The sequence below is a fragment of the Malaya genurostris genome, chromosome 2 (genome assembly GCF_030247185.1).
Source record: "Malaya genurostris strain Urasoe2022 chromosome 2, Malgen_1.1, whole genome shotgun sequence".
In the NCBI taxonomy this organism is placed as follows: domain Eukaryota; kingdom Metazoa; phylum Arthropoda; class Insecta; order Diptera; family Culicidae; genus Malaya; species Malaya genurostris.
The window spans coordinates 235,935,529-235,953,017 of NC_080571.1; the positions used below are offsets into that span (position 1 = coordinate 235,935,529).

Genomic DNA, 17,489 nt, shown 5'->3' on the forward strand with positions numbered 1-17,489 from the left:
CTTATGCTTCTTAAGCCACGGCGATCCTTGCCACCAAAGTTCACACTTCAAGATATCATCTGCCGGAAGCCCTCTGGAAACGATATCCGCTGGATTTTCCGCTCCTGCTACGTGATTCCATTCGCAGTTCTGTGTGGCATGCTGAATCTTCGACACTCGGTTAGCGACAAACGTTGACCACGTCGATGGAGGAGATTTCAACCAACTTAGGACTGTTGTTGAGTCTACCCAGAAATATGTTCTCACTGTAGTACGCAACGACTTCGAAATCTTCTCGTACAATTCTGCAGATAGCAGAGCCCCACAGAGCTCAAGACGTGGGATGGACTGCTGTTTAATAGGTGCTACTCGAGATCGCGATGTTAGAAGTGCTATTTTTATCTCTCCGGCTGCATTCATCGAACGAATGTAGGCACAAGAGCCATATGCGAGCTCGGAAGCGTCTGAAAAAATATGAAGTTCGAAGATAGTTGTATTGGGAAGTACAATCAGCCTTTCGATGCGTAGTTCTAGTAATAGGGGTAACTGAGAGCAATATGAGATCCACTTATTTTTCATATTTTCTGGAAGTTCTTGATCCCAATCGATCGATTTACTGTTTTCGTTCTTCAAGCTCCACAGTGCCTGCATGAAGATTTTTGCAATTACTATTACCGGACTCACTAAACCTAGTGGGTCGAACAATTTCGCTATGCAGGAGAGTGTAGTACGTTTGGTAATAGCTGTAGAAGAATCAAAGCAAGGCGTTTCAAAATAATATTTCAGACAATCTGCTTGTGGTTCCCAATGTAATCCAAGTGATTTAATGGTCTGATCCTGGCTAAACTCGACAGTCTGTTTCAGGGCTCGATTATCTTCTGGTATACCTTCTAGTGCGCCCAAAGAATTACTGGCCCACTTTCGAAGCTGTAATCCAGCTGAACCAAACATTGCTTCCATTTGAGTACGCAGTTCAATGGCCTCTTCGACGTTTTTTCCACCTGAGAGAAAGTCGTCCACATAAAAATCCTCACACGTGGCTTTGGCTGCGATAGGATACTTCAGTTGTTCATCCTTCGCCAGCTGTTGAAGGACTCGTGTTGCTAGGTACGGAGCAGCAGCGGTTCCGTAGGTTACCGTTTTCAACTCATAAATTTCGATTGATTCAGCCGGTGACGAACGCCAGAAAATTCTTTGTAACGGCGTATCTTCCTCATGCAGTCGAACTTGCCGAAACATTTTTGCAACATCTGCAACCAGCATTATCGGATGTATACGAGATCGCATGATAATGGAACGCAAATCTTCTTGAATAATTGGTCCTACTAGCATGACGTCGTTAAGTGATAGTCCTGTTTCACTCTTGCATGATGCATCAAACACGACCCGAAGCTTGGTCGTACTGCTTGCTTCTCGAATTACAGGATGGTGTGGTAAGAAGAATGATGGTTTTGTTTCTGCTTGTACTGGACTAATGCGCTTCATATGCCCGAGCCGTATGTACTCCTCCATAAATTCGCGATATTGACTAGCAAGCCTAGCATCGCGACCTAATCGACGCTCGATGAGACGAAATCGATGAAATGCTGTTTGTTTATTATCTCCCAATTTGCTCAGTTCTTCGCATTTCAGTGGAAGACGAACGCAATATCGACCATCGATGTCGCGGGAAACAGTGTCTCGAAAGTGATTTTCGCAAAGCGTTTCCTGTATTGAGTATGCTGGCGATGCGTCATCTTCAATGATCCAAAATTTTTCCATTGCACGATGTATATCTGACAGAGTAGCAACGTTACAAGCTACGGGGGAATGATTGACGACAATTTCCATCCATCCGGTTCGAAGGACCATGTCGATAGCCGAGGAGAGATATGGACAAATTGTCCGGCAGGCAACCAACAAATGCTTCGCGCCGTACCTATTGTTTGCTCGATCGCAGCGATGACACCCAGCTGCCGCTGCACGCGAGCGATGCTGTACTCACAGTTCGCAATTTAATACAACATGCTTGTATTAACACACATTTATTTCATGCAGACCGTAAACTTATTTATTGTAAATTTATATTAAACTTTCAACTTATATTAAAACATTTGAACTTAAACCAGAACACAGTAAATTAGGACGCGATGTCCCTTCGATCGTAGGTAGTCATGCACTGATCTCTGCCTATCATCGATGGTGATAATAACCCTTCAAGAAGGCGCACTTGATCAATTGTTTGATCATCGCTCGTATAACGGTAAGATACGGGTGAATTAATTCGATGTATGAGTTGTATCTCGGGATACACGAAACAGTGGGATTATAGAAGCGAACACCAGTGTTAAAACTATCATTAATAAGTTTGGGGAACACTATTCTTTGGATGAACCACCAGGAAGTGGTAGAAAACCCGGTTCTTCCAACCCCAAACTGGACCTTAAAGTGGTATCTCTAATCATGAAGAACAAATCAATGTCAATACGTGATTTGGCCAAAAAAGTAGAAACGAGTGTTGGAATGATCCAGCGTATCAAGAAGCGAAATCAAATGAAGACCTACAAGAAGCAGAAAATCTCGGCAGCAGAAGCGAGCAGCAACAAGGGCCCGGAAATTGTATTCGCGTCTTTTGCAGTGTCCGGATGTATGTGTTCTGATGGACCATGAGACTTGTGTAAAGGAGGACTCAAAAACCCTTCCAGGTACACAATACTTTACTGTCGTCGTTGGGGGGGGGGGGGATGTGAGCGATGCGGACAGGTCGATTTAAGTGGAGAAATTCGGTAGAAAGGTACTGGTATGGCAAGGAATATGTTCCTGTGGTTTGAAGTCAACCATGTTTTACACAACCGGAACTATAAATGCAGAAATCTATCGATCTGAGTGTCTACACAAGAGATTGCTTCCTTTATATAAGAGGCATAGTACACCTCCACTGTTTTGGCCGGATTTAGCGTCGGCTCACTATACCAAAACCACTCTCAATTGGCTTGCGGAAAAGGGTAAACATTTCGTTCGAGAAAAATATCAATCCACCAAATTGCCCTCAGCTTTACCCATCGAACGTTACTGGGCAGCCGGGTTGGTGGTTCAATGCATAGGACGCTGGTCATACAAGCCAGTTGTCGTATGTTCGAGCCCCGACCTGGAAGGATTCTTAGTGTTAGTAGGATCCATAGTACTAGCCATGCAATGATTCTGTACACTAAGAATCGGCTGCGAAATCTGTTGAAACAGAAAGGCCAAATTCCACAAAAGGAATGTAATGCCAAGACTTTGCTTTGGGCAATCGTGAAAAGGGTCTTCAAGAAGACTGGTAAGGCAGCTGGGAACATGCTGGAATTGAAAAAAAATTTGTTCAAGCGTCAAAAAAATGCGATGCAACACTTGTCCGGAACATGATGAAGAGCGTTCGATCAAAAGTTCGAAAAATCATGAAGGAATCACTTAAATTTCTTCCGGTTTTCATTATGCTCAAGTTTAACCTCGTACAATAACGGATCATTTTTCAGTTTGAATAAAATATCGTTTTTTATCATAATTTGAAAGAAAAATTTGTGGATAGCTTATTTTCGATACACTCGTTAGTTTGATATCGTTAAAAACTGAAAAAAGATGAAATTATTGACAGATTTGCTCAACCTACATCGGACCGAATTCTTCTTGTATATTGATATTCCATTGTATTGAAAAACACAAGCGAATCTCCATTCCAAAATCTTTAGTTTTCACTAACATCGAACTGTTACATCTGATATCATACCACATAAGCAGTGCACAACTAGTCAATTTTGTCACGAGACGCCACTGATCTTTTGTTTCCAAATCTTGGTTGGTGAATGATTGGATAATATGTAATATAGACCCCATAGTGGTCCTTAGGCTCCCCACGGTTCTGGCTGGTGTACGAGTAGCCATAGGAAAGATCGGGTAAATTCTGCTAAATGACCATACCTGCATCGGCCAGAAATAGTCGAAAACACGTTTTCGTTCGGCACGTGTTCTGTAAGTAGCAAGTGTTCTGTAAGTAGCAGAAACTTTACGTCTGCTTAGCGGCTCAAATTGAACTGCCGAGTTTAGCACTAAGCAGTTCAATTTGAACTGCTCTGCACTGATGAGTCAAAGACGAAACGTAAAAATAATGAAAACGGTTATGTGCCCTAGCACAAAATTTGGCTAACCCCTAAATGAAGATCGAGTAGCCAGCTCCAGTGGGACCTGAATCGTGCGGACACAAATCCATTGCCAGTACCATGATCAAGAAATTATGAAAATCATGAAACATGTCTTCTCATGAGATCATGTCTATTACTCATCATTTTATGAGCAAAATGATTCATATCATGAGTAATAACTTATTTCCCATAAAAACTTTCATGATTTTAACCATTTTGCTCATAATATATCACTAATAATAGGTCCCGGTAATGGATTAGTTATTAGTTCATTAAACCTGTTCTTTGAGATAATTCGGATAAGGTTCTACTTTACGGAGGTGATGAACCTACAAATCAACTTTTGCTACTAAGACAACTACTTCCGCGTAATACACAATTTGGCACATAGTATACAATAACACAAGACTCTGAATAAAATGAATTCGACTAATCGGAGTTCGATAAATGGAATGTTTTTAATAAGCTAGACCGCGAATAACTGTATCCTGTTTTACCCCAAGTCATCTTCTTCCATGAATTTATAGAAATAAAAGTTCTACTGATCGGTGTGTGGACCAATTATGGTTGAACAAAATAGTTATACGTTTCGGTTCTGGTTCAAAAAGAACCAAAGAAAGTTCACCCAGCGATACAATTTATAAAATAAAGGGTTGAACGGGCTTGTACTGTCATTCCTATTATGTGTACACAACTCGTTGCATTTGTCTTAAACTCAAAGCAACTGAATGTGTTATTTGCATTCGTTTAATACGCAGTCCGTACTCTGCACGGTTTACTATATCAATTATTTCATTAAAATAATTAAAATTAAAATTAAATTAAAAATTAGAAAAATAATTCTAATAATAATAATTCTAATGATAATTAATTTTAATTAAAAATTAGAAAAATAATTTTTCTGGGGAACGGGTATAGCGTGATGGGTAAGTCGATGTCTTTCACGCTGCCCACCTGGGTTCGATTCCCAATCCCGCACATAGGGTCAGAAAACTTTTCTGGCCCGAAGAGGTGAATGACAACAATGTTAAAACCTCTATAATCAAAAAAAAAAAAAATAATAATAATTCTAATGGTACCCTTAGAATGGCCGATCAATTGATTTTTCTATGCCGCTCACATTTCGGTGTATTTTTCTCGAATGCGAACGACCAGCAGCTGGATGATGATGCAATCGCTCATATATTCCAATATTTCATTTATCTCAATATTCCAGCGAAAGAAACTATCAAAATGCTGTACGGGATTCATTTTGGGCATCCAGAATGACCAAATTGCAGAATTCTATAGGAAGGACCAAATTGTAGAATTGTAGCAACAAATAGAATTTTGATGTCGATTATGTCGTTTCGGATTTGCATATTTCAGTAAAAGAAACTATCAAAATGCTTTCATTTTCAATTTCATTTTTGGCATTCAGAAGGACCAAACTGTAGAATTCTCTTCGATATTAAACACTGTTCGGAACACTTAGCTCTGATGCGATGCAGCAAAATGATAACTAACGTTCGTTTGGTGTAAATTTCGCATAGCGAAAAGTGCACAAAGCTAATCAAATTATTCAAGATTTGCACTAAACAGATGATTTTCACCTGCGATTTGCAAAGAAGTAATCTATATAGTTCTTTGGATAACATTTAGAGCCATGAAAACGACTGATTTTGTATATTTTTTTTAAATTGTTGTACACTTTTCGTTTTCTTTTTCTCCAATGCAAACGACTATCAGCAAGTTGATGCAATCGCTCTAGTTTGAAGCGAAACTCACACTTTAAATGTCCAACAGTAGATATGCTCACAAAAGAACTAGTTGTTGTTTTTTTCTGCGTTTAGGCTTGAGGAACGGAACCTCATATTCGCCATTGAATGAAGCACAAAGCAGTTGAATAATGCCGGGTGTAGCTCCACTGTCTTGGCGTAGATGAGTAATTTCGTTATACTGTCGTGTTGTGAAATTTTGAAAATGCACCCAGGTGAGCATAGTAAAGAAAGACGTAGTCCTACGTCAAAAATTGAGGTAAAGTGGGTTAAACAGGCTACTACTGTCACTCCCATTGTACTTAATTGGATCGCAGATGTTTTGTACGTAATATGAACCAACATTGATAGATCGTTTTGAATTTGCTTTTGGATTGTAGATCATATTTCAACTGAATATTATAACTAGAAATAAAAAGGAATACAACGGTACAACGAGTTTGCTAATGTCATTAAAACTATGTGCAATAGATTTTTAGATTTTTTTTTACATCAGAAACGCTCTATTTGCTCTTCTGCAAGTACTTCGATTTTATGTTATATAGTTAAGCTTGAATAAAATACAGTACAAAAAGTGATCTTGGGGTAAAATGAACATAATAGCGTTTTGTGCGGTCCTTCTAAATACACTAAGGTCTTTTTTATGCGGTCTTTTTTCATGCGGTTTTTTATGCGACTTTTTTAATGCGAAATTTCAGAGTTTTGCTGTTTTTTTATGCGAATTTTCAGAGTTTTGCGTTTTTTTTATGCGGTTCGTAAACTCGCATAAATAAGAATGGCTAAGGTCTTTGTTTATGTGGTTTTTTTATGCGGTTTTTTATGCGATTTTTTTTATGCAAAGTTCCAGAATTATGCGATTTTTTTAATGCAAATTTTCAGAGTTTTGCGTTTTTTTTTATGCGAATTTTCAGAGTTATGCGGTTTTTTTATGCGGTTTTTTATGCGTTTTTTATGCGGTATGTAAATTCGCATAAAAAAGAATTGCTAAGGTCTTTGTTTATGTGGTCTTTTTATGCGGTTTTTTATGCGACTTTTCTTATGCAAAGTTTCAGAATTATGCAGTTTTTTATGAAAATTTTTAGAGTTTAGCGGTTTTTTTATGCGAATTTTCAGAGTTATGCGGTTTTTTATGCGTTTTTTTATGCGGTATGTAAACTCGCATAAAAAAGACTTCAGTGTACATGGAATCGATTTTACTGATCATTTCACACTAAAAAAGGGCTTTGTGGTCAGCTGTATAGTCGTAAACTCGTCGTGATTTTGGTCCACTTAAAACGATAAAGATACCAAAGAATTTTTTAATTAATTTTACTAAAAATTTTCCGATATTACCTTGGGATTTTGCTAAGAATTTTGCAAATGTTTGGTATACTTATTCTCAAATTTAATATGCTTGCTTAGAACATTTTGTCATTCGAGTCTAAGGTAGGGTCGTTCCATTTCAACTGGTGGTCCAATCCTGATGATTCTCGGCTCTCGTGCTACCACAAAATCAATCGTTGGTATCTTTTGAAATCTTCTATATTACCGCCTTTTCTCTCCCGTATTCAAAGTTGCCAATGTTTCAGTTTTCTTTTTATTTCGACAGACACTCTAAAAAAACAGATCTTTTGCCAGATTTTGAAGATCTCACCTGATTAACAAAATTTCCGTCTATGCAATACCAGTTTTCTACGCTTTACGTTAAACAAATCGTTTATAAATAATCAACTGATAAGTCGTATATGCCAGTAAAGACATTCCACCCCAGTGTAATGACAAAAGTTCACTTGAGCAGGGTTAAACTTGACACTTCAAGTTGCTATACACGAGCTTTCAATGTATTGTCTAATCGAAGACGAAACGTAAAGAAACAAATGGGATTTGTTTTTTTTTTCAGTGTCAGTTGATGCCAGTTTTTGGCAATTTTTTCTCCCGGAAACGCACAGATTTTTTTTTAACGTGGAATCTCTGCCCGTATAACAAACTGAAGGGTGAATATTGGGTAAAAAGTGCTACTTATTTTCACACAAAAATCCAAAGGTGGGTTTTTCGCTACATTACAGTTGCGGCCAAGGGTTTGCTATACAGAAACGTGTGCCAAGTTTCATCCAAATCGGAGTACGTGAGGTCAGATCAGTTGCTACTCATATCTAGAGCTGATCACATGCTATTTTGATATTAGTTCGTTTCGTCAAAACCAAACAAACCGTCCATCTTGATGGCAAAAAAGACTCAGACACAAACGACAACAAACACATCTTTTATTCAGAACAGAATATCAACGATCAAATTCTGCCGTCCCTAATACTTGATGGAATTTGCAAACTTAATATAATATTTACACTAGATATGACTTTTGCAGATTTCATTTTTTCTTTTTGCGTTCATGAACATGACAGTCATTTTATCTATGTCTCCTTTATTTACACTGTGAATCAGTGCGAACCAGAGCTATTAGAATGATGATATCTACAATCGCAGCACAGATCAATCTTTCAATACTTCAATAAAACGCAACGAGCAAGAATCCCACAATTTACAACGAAAAAAAAAAATGAATTTCAACTTTATTTCTAGTTCTATCTGTTACGCGACAGCACAAGTGAATCAACATTAAAACATATTCCGCTGCCAACACTCGTTTTATCAAGCTCTATTCCTCCGACTGTTTGAACACCTTTTTTCACTATATTTAAGAGCAGAAATCATTCGAACAAACAAACCAGCGAATCCCAACCATTCATTCGCTTCGATATATCATCATATGTCTAATACATCACCACTAACCATTCGCGTAATTTGCCATTTTTCATCGAATGAATTCCTGTTGCCAGTGGCGTACGTCCAAGCTGCTTTTTTCCACTCCCAAGCTACTCGAGTCAAGCTATAACTAGTTTCTTATGTCTCACACTCGATAGCACCTCAGCATAATTCTCGTTTGTTTTCACCGCTTTTCCCGATAGATAGAAAGACACCGCGTTGTAGGTCGCTGCTGTTTGTTGCTGATTTTTCTGTGGTTTATATTCGATTTTTTTTTATCCACTCCCAATGTTTGGTAAATGAAATCACATACATATAGTAATCCCCGATGTTTACAATACAATCACATCAGTGTTGAGGAGCAGTGTTTCTCCTATCGCAAAATTTTTCTCCCCGTAGCTAGGTATATATTCCTGTTGATTGCCGCTGAGATTTTTTTTCGTTCTTTAGAAATATTTATTCAGTGATTATTTGCTTCTAGATTCAGGTTTGCTTATGATAGACGCTTCTAACGAAGGTAAAAAGCGATGACCGAAACAGATGTTCTTTTCGCTTAACAGTGTTTGTAATCGGGAAAGCCTAAGGAATGTTTTCGTAATCAAAACTTATGAGGATAAAATCGTGTTCAAAGGTTCAATCTTCGTCCAGAAATTTGAAACAATTCAATTCGTTTTACCTTTCTCTATAGAAAGGTATTAAAATTGATGAAAAAAACAGACTTTTGGTCGAAGTTCTGGAGACCTACCTGGGTCATTTATCAAGTAAGAAGATGAATTTGCTGTCGATTCTGGTGATAAAATCGTATAAATGACGTAACCGACAAACCTCGTTTTTTTCTATCTACACATTATATCAGAATGTTACCAATGATCAAGTTCAAATGTATCATTGCTGATACTCTTGGTTTCGAAAATGTTGTCCGATATGTCACATAAGCGCTAAAGCTCGTTCTTGTTAACTAACCGGATCAATCTGAATGGTTTTTTGTTATAAATTATCAGCCCTAATTTATGTCAAAAATCTGTTTCAATCCACCTAGTGGTATTATAATGCTTATCTCATATAACCAATGTTTTTATTGATATTATTAGAAGATTCTTCAAAAAGAACCTATCTCTGAGTATTGAATTAGAACCAAGAAGTTTGTTTGGGCATACTCTAGTATAACCTTTCCAAATTTTAACAGTTTTGACTAAAGTTAATAAGAATTCTTCGTTTGCTCTAAATGACAATTTTAAATTTTAAACACATCTCATCCTGTTGCTGCGGAACCGGAAGTCATTTACGAACAAAAGCCAAAAGCAGTCTATTTTTATAGACGTAGACCCGTTTTATCCCCGGTAACCAGTAAGCACTAATAATAGCAGTAAAATAGCCCTTTATGAGCACAATTCTGATAGCCTTATGTCTGCAATCTGAAAGCTCATCTGTTGTAAACCAATCAGAATTCAGCTTTCAGAACGCTCACCTGTCATAAATAAGCATTATCCATGAATAGCCGTTCATTTTTCCAAAGTCGGTCCTAAATCAGCCACAAGAGCAATAGAAGTGTCAATTAGCAATTATTTGCTTTCATAATGTGACATTAGCATGTGTTTATTGGTTATCTGGGATTTAAGTCTAAGTTTGTGAAAATCGACTCATCTGTCTCTGAGAAAATGGAGAGAGTTCCTGATCTGGATAAAATTTTTCATTAACTGATAGAAACATAATACCTTTCATTTGAATTTGAGTGTACAAAGATCGGTCTAGCCGTTTCTGAGAAATTAGAATGATTTCCGATTTGGAGCTCACAAGTAGTTTTCCGGTACTTCCAGAACCGGGTACGAAGATCCAGTATATCAATGAATTTGGAGATTAACTAATCAGAACTAATTGAAAAAATACACGACTATTTGAATGTGTCTAGCTCGATTTTTCCGTGTCATTTATAAAAAACGCTTCTGAAAATGAAATTTTTATACTGTAATCGCGGAACCGGAAGTCGTATCCGGATGAAATTCACTAGCAGGCTATGGGACCTTAAGGTCTATAAATTGAATGAGTTGAAGAAAATCGGTTAAGCGGTTTCTGTGAAAATCAAGTGCACTTTTTTCATTTTTGCACACTTAACCCGTTGCTTCCTGAACCGGAAGTTCGACCCAGGTAAAATTCAATAGCAGGCTATATGATCAAGAGAGACCTTTTATTTGAAGCAAAGTTTGTGAATTTCGGTCCAGTCATCTCCGGGAAAATCTAGTGCATATTTTTGTTACAATACACACACATTTAGCGTACTCGACGAACTGAGTCGAGTGGTATATGACACTCGGCCCTACGGGCCTCAGTTCAAAAGTAGGATTTCACAGTGATTGTATAGCCTTTCTATATGAGAAAGGAAAAAAATATGTTATAATGAGAATGTTTGAATGACAAGAGAAAGGCATTGTCTTCCCCACTAGGTGGATTAAGAATAAGTGAGCAAAATATATTTATAATTTAGAAGCAAATCGTGTCGTCTTCAAAAAAAAACTGTGAAAAAATGTGTTATTTACGGCATTTGCACAAAAAGGATACTATTTTGAATGTTACTAATAAAAAATTTCTCTTTCAAACAAGATCTTTGAACAGATACTTTTTTTGCCGAATTGTTCAGTGATGTGGTTTTAATTTATTGAAAATTAACAAACTGATAAAAAGTATTGACATTTAAAAGTTTTCTGATCATTTAAGTAAAATGAAAGGAAATGGTCCGTAATATATTTCTTTGGATTTCTCGAAATCTCATAACAAATATCAATTTTACTGATAGTTTAAAGGATTTTTTTTTTCAGATGGCAACCGGATACAATTATTCAACAATAAAAGGAAAAACGATAAAGTAATGTCAGAAACATAAACGGTAGTCACGTTTTTGTTGTTATAACAGATTTGCTTCTTTGAATGGAAGAAAATATCCGAAAGAGTCATTTCGTCGAATGTCATCTCGCCGAAAGGGTAATTTCGCCGAGTCATTTCACCGAAAATCATTGCGCCGAAAGCCATTTCGCCGAAAGGTCATTTCGCCGAAAGGGCCATTTCGCAAAATTCTTCATTAGTCTAATTACTGTGATTGGAATTGATTGAAAAAAGACAAATGAAAAATGATTATGTTTATTCCCGTACTTCTGAAATAATCCAGAATGACTTGAACAATTTTTGTAGGTTTAATCATGATCCTCATAACGGAATTCTCAAAAAACTTGTTGACTTTATTAGTGTATCTACCAGGCAAAAATATCTAATGCGGCTTCGTCACATCGTTTTGTTCGTATGGTATCCGATCACGCTACCGCTTGGACCTAACTGAAGCAAACAAAGCTAGCTTTGAGTAGACCGGGCAAATGAGCCGGTTACAGGTTTGTATGTAAGAGGCCGCCGTTTCCGACTCAGCTGGCGTCGCCTCGGCGGCTTTGTGCCGCTGAGTCATCTTCGCTTCGGCTGTGCCACATCAATTATCCAGAAGATTCCAAATTATCCAAATAGATATTTTTATGAATAATCAGATTTGCAGTTTTCTAATAAATTTGTTATGTATTCGAAATGAACGTTTCGGTGAAATGACCTATTCAGCGAAACTACTTTCGACGAAATGACCCATTCGGCGAAACGACTTTCGGTAAAATGGCTTTCAGCGAAATGACCCACTCCCGATTTATTAGTCCTCAAAAGGGCAATATTTTCGAGTTTCTTTGATTTTATACGCTAAGATTTAATTCCTTTATCCGGTATTATTTTTGACAAGAACTTTCGGTAATCAATAGAAATAACTGATATTTCGGTACATGGGTTTAATTTTACAATTTTACAACATCGTTCGGCACGTCAGAAAAGACATTGCACTTCGTTGCAAAACAAAAAGTGTTCTGTAAGTAGCAGAAACTTTACGTCTGCTTAGCGGTTCAAATTGAACTGCCGAGTTTGGCACTAAGCAGTTCAATTTGAACTGCTCTGCACTGATGAGTCAAAGACGAAACGTAAAAATAATGAATAAACATGAGTTTTATTTTACTGTAAAAAAATATACAATTCATACGGTAAATCTTAAGTACAGTAAAAACCATACTGTTCGTATGGTAAAATTATTTTAAATTTTTCGTGGAACAAAACCACAATAGGTTAGAATTTTCTTCACTCATTAATGTGAGAAAAACATCCGAGTCCGAAATACCTAATCGTAAGTTGAAAATTTGTGTTGTTTTTTGAAATCTGAAAATTCAGCATTTTAACAAAAAGAAAACAAACACAAAAAAATACCGAACAGTCCGTTAGATCCATTTGGTTCACAGTATTCTATAGTTATTTGACAGCTCAGCAATTACCGAACGATCGGTAATCAATTCAAATACCGAACGTTCAGCTATTAAAAATTCGGCAAAAAATCACCGAATTCTGCGAAAATTTTTAAGTGTGTAGATTGTGTTGAGTGTATTTCCTTCGAGTACGAATATTGTAAATAAATGACCACTTGATTTTTTACTAAAAACAGTTATGAATTAACCAAAACAATCGTGTATAAATGTTTATTCATTTGCCAAGAACCCTCGAAGCTAAAAAAAAGCCGACATATCATATTAAATTGTATGTGAATGAAAACAGTGAAAATTTCCATTTTTGTTGCTAGTCTTATGCTAGGTCTTGATTTAACCAAGGCTTAACAGGCGAAAACCGTTCACGATTCACCAATCTTATTTTCATCCAGTAATTTTCTAACTGGAAATGCCGTTGTTAATTGTTTAGCCTTTCTCATAAAGGACGGCTATACAATCCCTGTTGACATCGGAGATGGTTGGACCGATTTCATAAAACTTGTGCCCAAATGAAAGGGCTTAGGATCAGGGCTTGCAAATTGAAGCAACTAGTATGTCGGATAAAATTCACAGTGCAACCCAAGCAAAGAAAGCTGCTTTGTTCGTTCACTAGTTCATGAATATGTGCGCAAGCTGATAACTATTTTTTATGAGATTAGCGTTTGAAGAATGGTTCTCATATTGAAGGTGCCTATGAGAAAACTAGATTCATAACTTTTAGTTCCGATGAATATTAATTTAATGAACATTGCTTTTAGTTTTATTAGGATATATACACAGTGCAAACTATCAAGATAAAAATTCAACGATTTAAAAATGGGCACAAATGCAAAATTTATGCTATACAATGTTTGAAATATTTTTGAAATGAGATCAAATTTGGTCTAGGAATGCAAACATTATCTTTAAAAATGATTTTGTAAGCCTACGCTGAAAAAACACCGAAAACATTGCCTGTATGACCTTACTTCGCATTCTGTAGTACATTGCATTGCTTAGTTCATGTGTTAACTGAGACTTAGTGCACAGGCAATGTACAAAGCAAGAGAGCTGGGGTGGCATTATGTATCTCGATTCGACTGAAATTTTATCGAATCGACCACGTTTCGTATTATGGTTCTCGATTCGAAGTCGATCATCGAGCTTCGTTCGACTTCACTCGAAGAAGTATTAGATTATCGAGAAGTTTTGGCATTATGGAACCAAAACAATCGAGCTCGTAAACGACTGAACTCGATAAGAAATGGTCGAAAGCCTTATTACTATCGACTATGAGTTTTCGAATACGTTTCTTTTTTATTTAGGTAGTTATCGATAACATCTTAGATTTTCATAAACATATTAGTATTGATAATCTTTATTTTAATGCATTGTTTTGTATATCGTTATATATATTTTGTGTGTTTGGCATATTATGTACAAGTCGAAATGTTTAGAAAGCATATTAATTGAAAGCTACGTGGTGTTTACTTAAAATAACAAAAGTAAGTCGAAACTAACCTATGCCCAGTAACTGTAGTTTGTAATAAAATCCTGTGGAATGAAAACGTCGCTCAAACGGATTGTAGGAAAAAGCTTATTCGCTCGATAACAATGAGCAAATAATGTTTTTACCCATATATCTAACTCAAGTTAATTGAAAAATTTGTCCAAACACCTTGAAAGTATTTAGAATATTCCAAAAGCATCACAATCTCGTGCTATTAGCGTGTATTTGACTCTTCAATAGTACCTAAATAGATTATGAAGACTACAAAGAATGGGTTGCTCCTGGTATATTAGCTCCTAATAAATATGATAAAATACTACAAAGAAAGCAGCAAAACCTAAAAACCTTCGATTAAAACTACACATATGGATGACGTAAATTGTATTAGACTTGAAACAATACATGAAAAATACAGATTTTTTTTATTATAATTTCAAAAGTTCATCGATAAATTGTGTACAAGAACACGCTTGAAAAAATTCTTTACGTTTTCAAATGGAGTGGAAACGAATCTGCTTCTTGATTTAAATTTCAGAAATGTGTTCATGTTAATTTCGTGCGGCAACTTAAAACCGCAGTATTACAAACAGTTTGCTGTTTTCCAGTACTTGAACTGAATAAATGTAATCGAAAATACTCGAACAATAATTCAGTTTAATTTTTTTCATGATTGCAATGTATATGGGTTTGTTTACCTATGTATGTTATGACCAGAGATGCCAGATATTTTCATAGAAAATCTGTATTGATTCGTATAAAATATCTGTATTTATCTGTATTCGCTAATAAAATGAAATTTCTACAATACAATTATGTTAAAAGGTGTTATTCCAATAGATTATGGCTATAGAGTAGTAGATTAAATTTCATATCTTATATTATATTCATCGACGAAATTTTATAGTTTTTTCCTATCAACAACATATGCTTGTCTAATTTGAAAATGTTCACTTCATAAGTTGAGATGGATTTCCAAAACCCAATATGCAACGTCGAGTCAGGAAATACAACTGTCAGTCTGGCAATAATGTTTCATGACTAACTAACTTTTAAGTTCAATTTAGTTACAAATTTTAATATAAATGGATTTCGGTGTTCTTCTTTAAATATCTGCACAAAATATATATATTTTGAAAAGTGATTTGTACGTTGATTCCTAAACGTTTATCTCGTCATTGCAATCAAATACTAATAGATAGCTCAAATACTAATAGATAGTTTAATTATTTCCATAATACTTTTGGTGAAATCTGTATAAATCTGTATTAAATTTAAGAAATCTGTAAGAAATTTGTACTCTGTATTAAATCTGTATGCGCATGTAAAAATCTGTATAATACAGATAAATCTGTATAAATGGCATCTCTGGTTATGACAGTTCGAGCAGCGTCAGTCGAAATCTAGTACCACATTGTTAGGATCTCGATCACGAGGTCGAAAGCGATACATAATGCCTCAGTTCAGTCGAAACGACTTCAAAAATAATCGTTTCGAGCAACTCGATTCGAGATGCATAATGTCAGCCCTGGTCTGCTCGATAGCATATACTCTCACACATCCAGTTTCTCTTCAATATAGGTCTCTCATTCAGCAATGTAAATTAAAGTGTTCAACAGAGGATGTTTTCTTGTTACTTCTTTCGTTTGAGGATGCAATGAGTCTTAAATTTCATTTTCACTGAATTTTTTTATAAGTGACAAGCCAAAAAACGGTTATCTCTGAATTTTCACAAATCGGCAATGCCCAAAAGCTTTAGCATCTAAAAAAAAGTCCCTATGCAAAATTTGAGTTAAATCGGACCATGAGTTCTTCGATATCGGAAAATCACATCCCCAAAATTTTATTTTGATTTTCAAAATGTTTGAATCTTGAACCAAATTTTTCAAGCTGTGAAACCCTCTCCTGTGGATTTAGTTCCAACTTTTTCCAATAATTTTTTTTCTAGATGACAAGAAATCTCGACGTTTCAGGATATTCTAAAACATCTGGCTTCAGACAAAATTGGTTGATTTCGTAAATTTCCGATTTTCCAATAGTGGATATTGGACTACATTAACCACCGGCGGGTTCCTTTTCCTATGGTCCGATTTGGCTCACATTTACCCTAGACTTTTTGTGAGGTACTATAACTTTTGGGCACTACCGGTCTGTGAAATTTGATGATCTCTTTTTTTTCCATACAATCAATCGATTGGCACCCTAGTGACCATAGAACAAGTAGCTGGTTCTACAAAACTGGTTTTAAAAATCTTCTAGATGCGCATCTTGTTAGTTAATGGCTCAACAAACACATTACGGTTTTACTAGTTCCCAGTTTCCATTTTCGGGAGTAGTGACTCCGAAATGGAGCTTACTTCGGTTTGTCGGAAATCAATTTTCGCAGGCTTGGAATGAAAGATACGGATTGGTATGAAATTTTATCCGACTTCTAGTTCCGGAATTATAAGGTGAAAAATAATAAAAATTGCAACCGATCTCTCAGAGATAATTATATCGATTTTCACAAACTTAGACTCAAATGAAAGTCTCATAGTCTCAATGAACTGTGTCGAATGATATAGAACACTTAGTCCTCTGGGCTAATTCTCACTAGTCAATTTTTCAGGAGATTTTCTTCACTATTATCGGTGCTTTCGGAAGCGGAAACCGGGCACTAGTAGTCCCAAATTAGATTTATATATCCTCCAACTAACAAGATCTGCCAACTAGATGAATTTACCAGTGAATTTTATAAAAATGTGCACCTCGTATCGCCATGGCTTGTGGAAAAATACTCGCGAAATTGAATATTTTCACTAATCGCGCTGTAATACCGGAACCGGAAGTCGGATCTGGATCAACTTTTCGAAGACTTTTCAAAGAATTTTAAAACCTTTCATTTGCGTCTAAGTTTGTAAAAATCGGTTGAAAAATTTTCGAGAAAATTGATGCGCATTTTCTCATAGATTTGCACATATTGCCTTGTAATTCCGGAACCGAAAGTCGTATCGAGATAAAATACAATAGCGTTTCGTTTGAATCTAAGTTTGTGAAAATC

General features: G+C 36.2%; 1 protein-coding gene across 4 annotated transcripts in view; it reads right to left on the reverse strand.

Annotated features, from left to right (window-relative positions):
* Positions 1 to 17,489, reverse strand: part of LOC131428211 (protein mothers against dpp) — an 87,654-nt gene that overhangs the window by 20,056 nt on the left and 50,109 nt on the right. Inside the window, exon 2 of one of the 4 annotated variants that reach the window (XM_058591959.1) lies at positions 8,663 to 8,825. The exons of 2 other annotated variants lie outside the window; for them this stretch is intronic. In XM_058591959.1, the coding sequence (XP_058447942.1) occupies positions 8,663 to 8,681 (19 nt within the window). In that variant the 5' untranslated portion in view covers positions 8,682 to 8,825. Of the gene's footprint in view, positions 1 to 8,662; positions 9,195 to 17,489 lie in introns of those variants that run through there. One more of the 4 variants, XM_058591958.1, reaches the window with a different exon arrangement.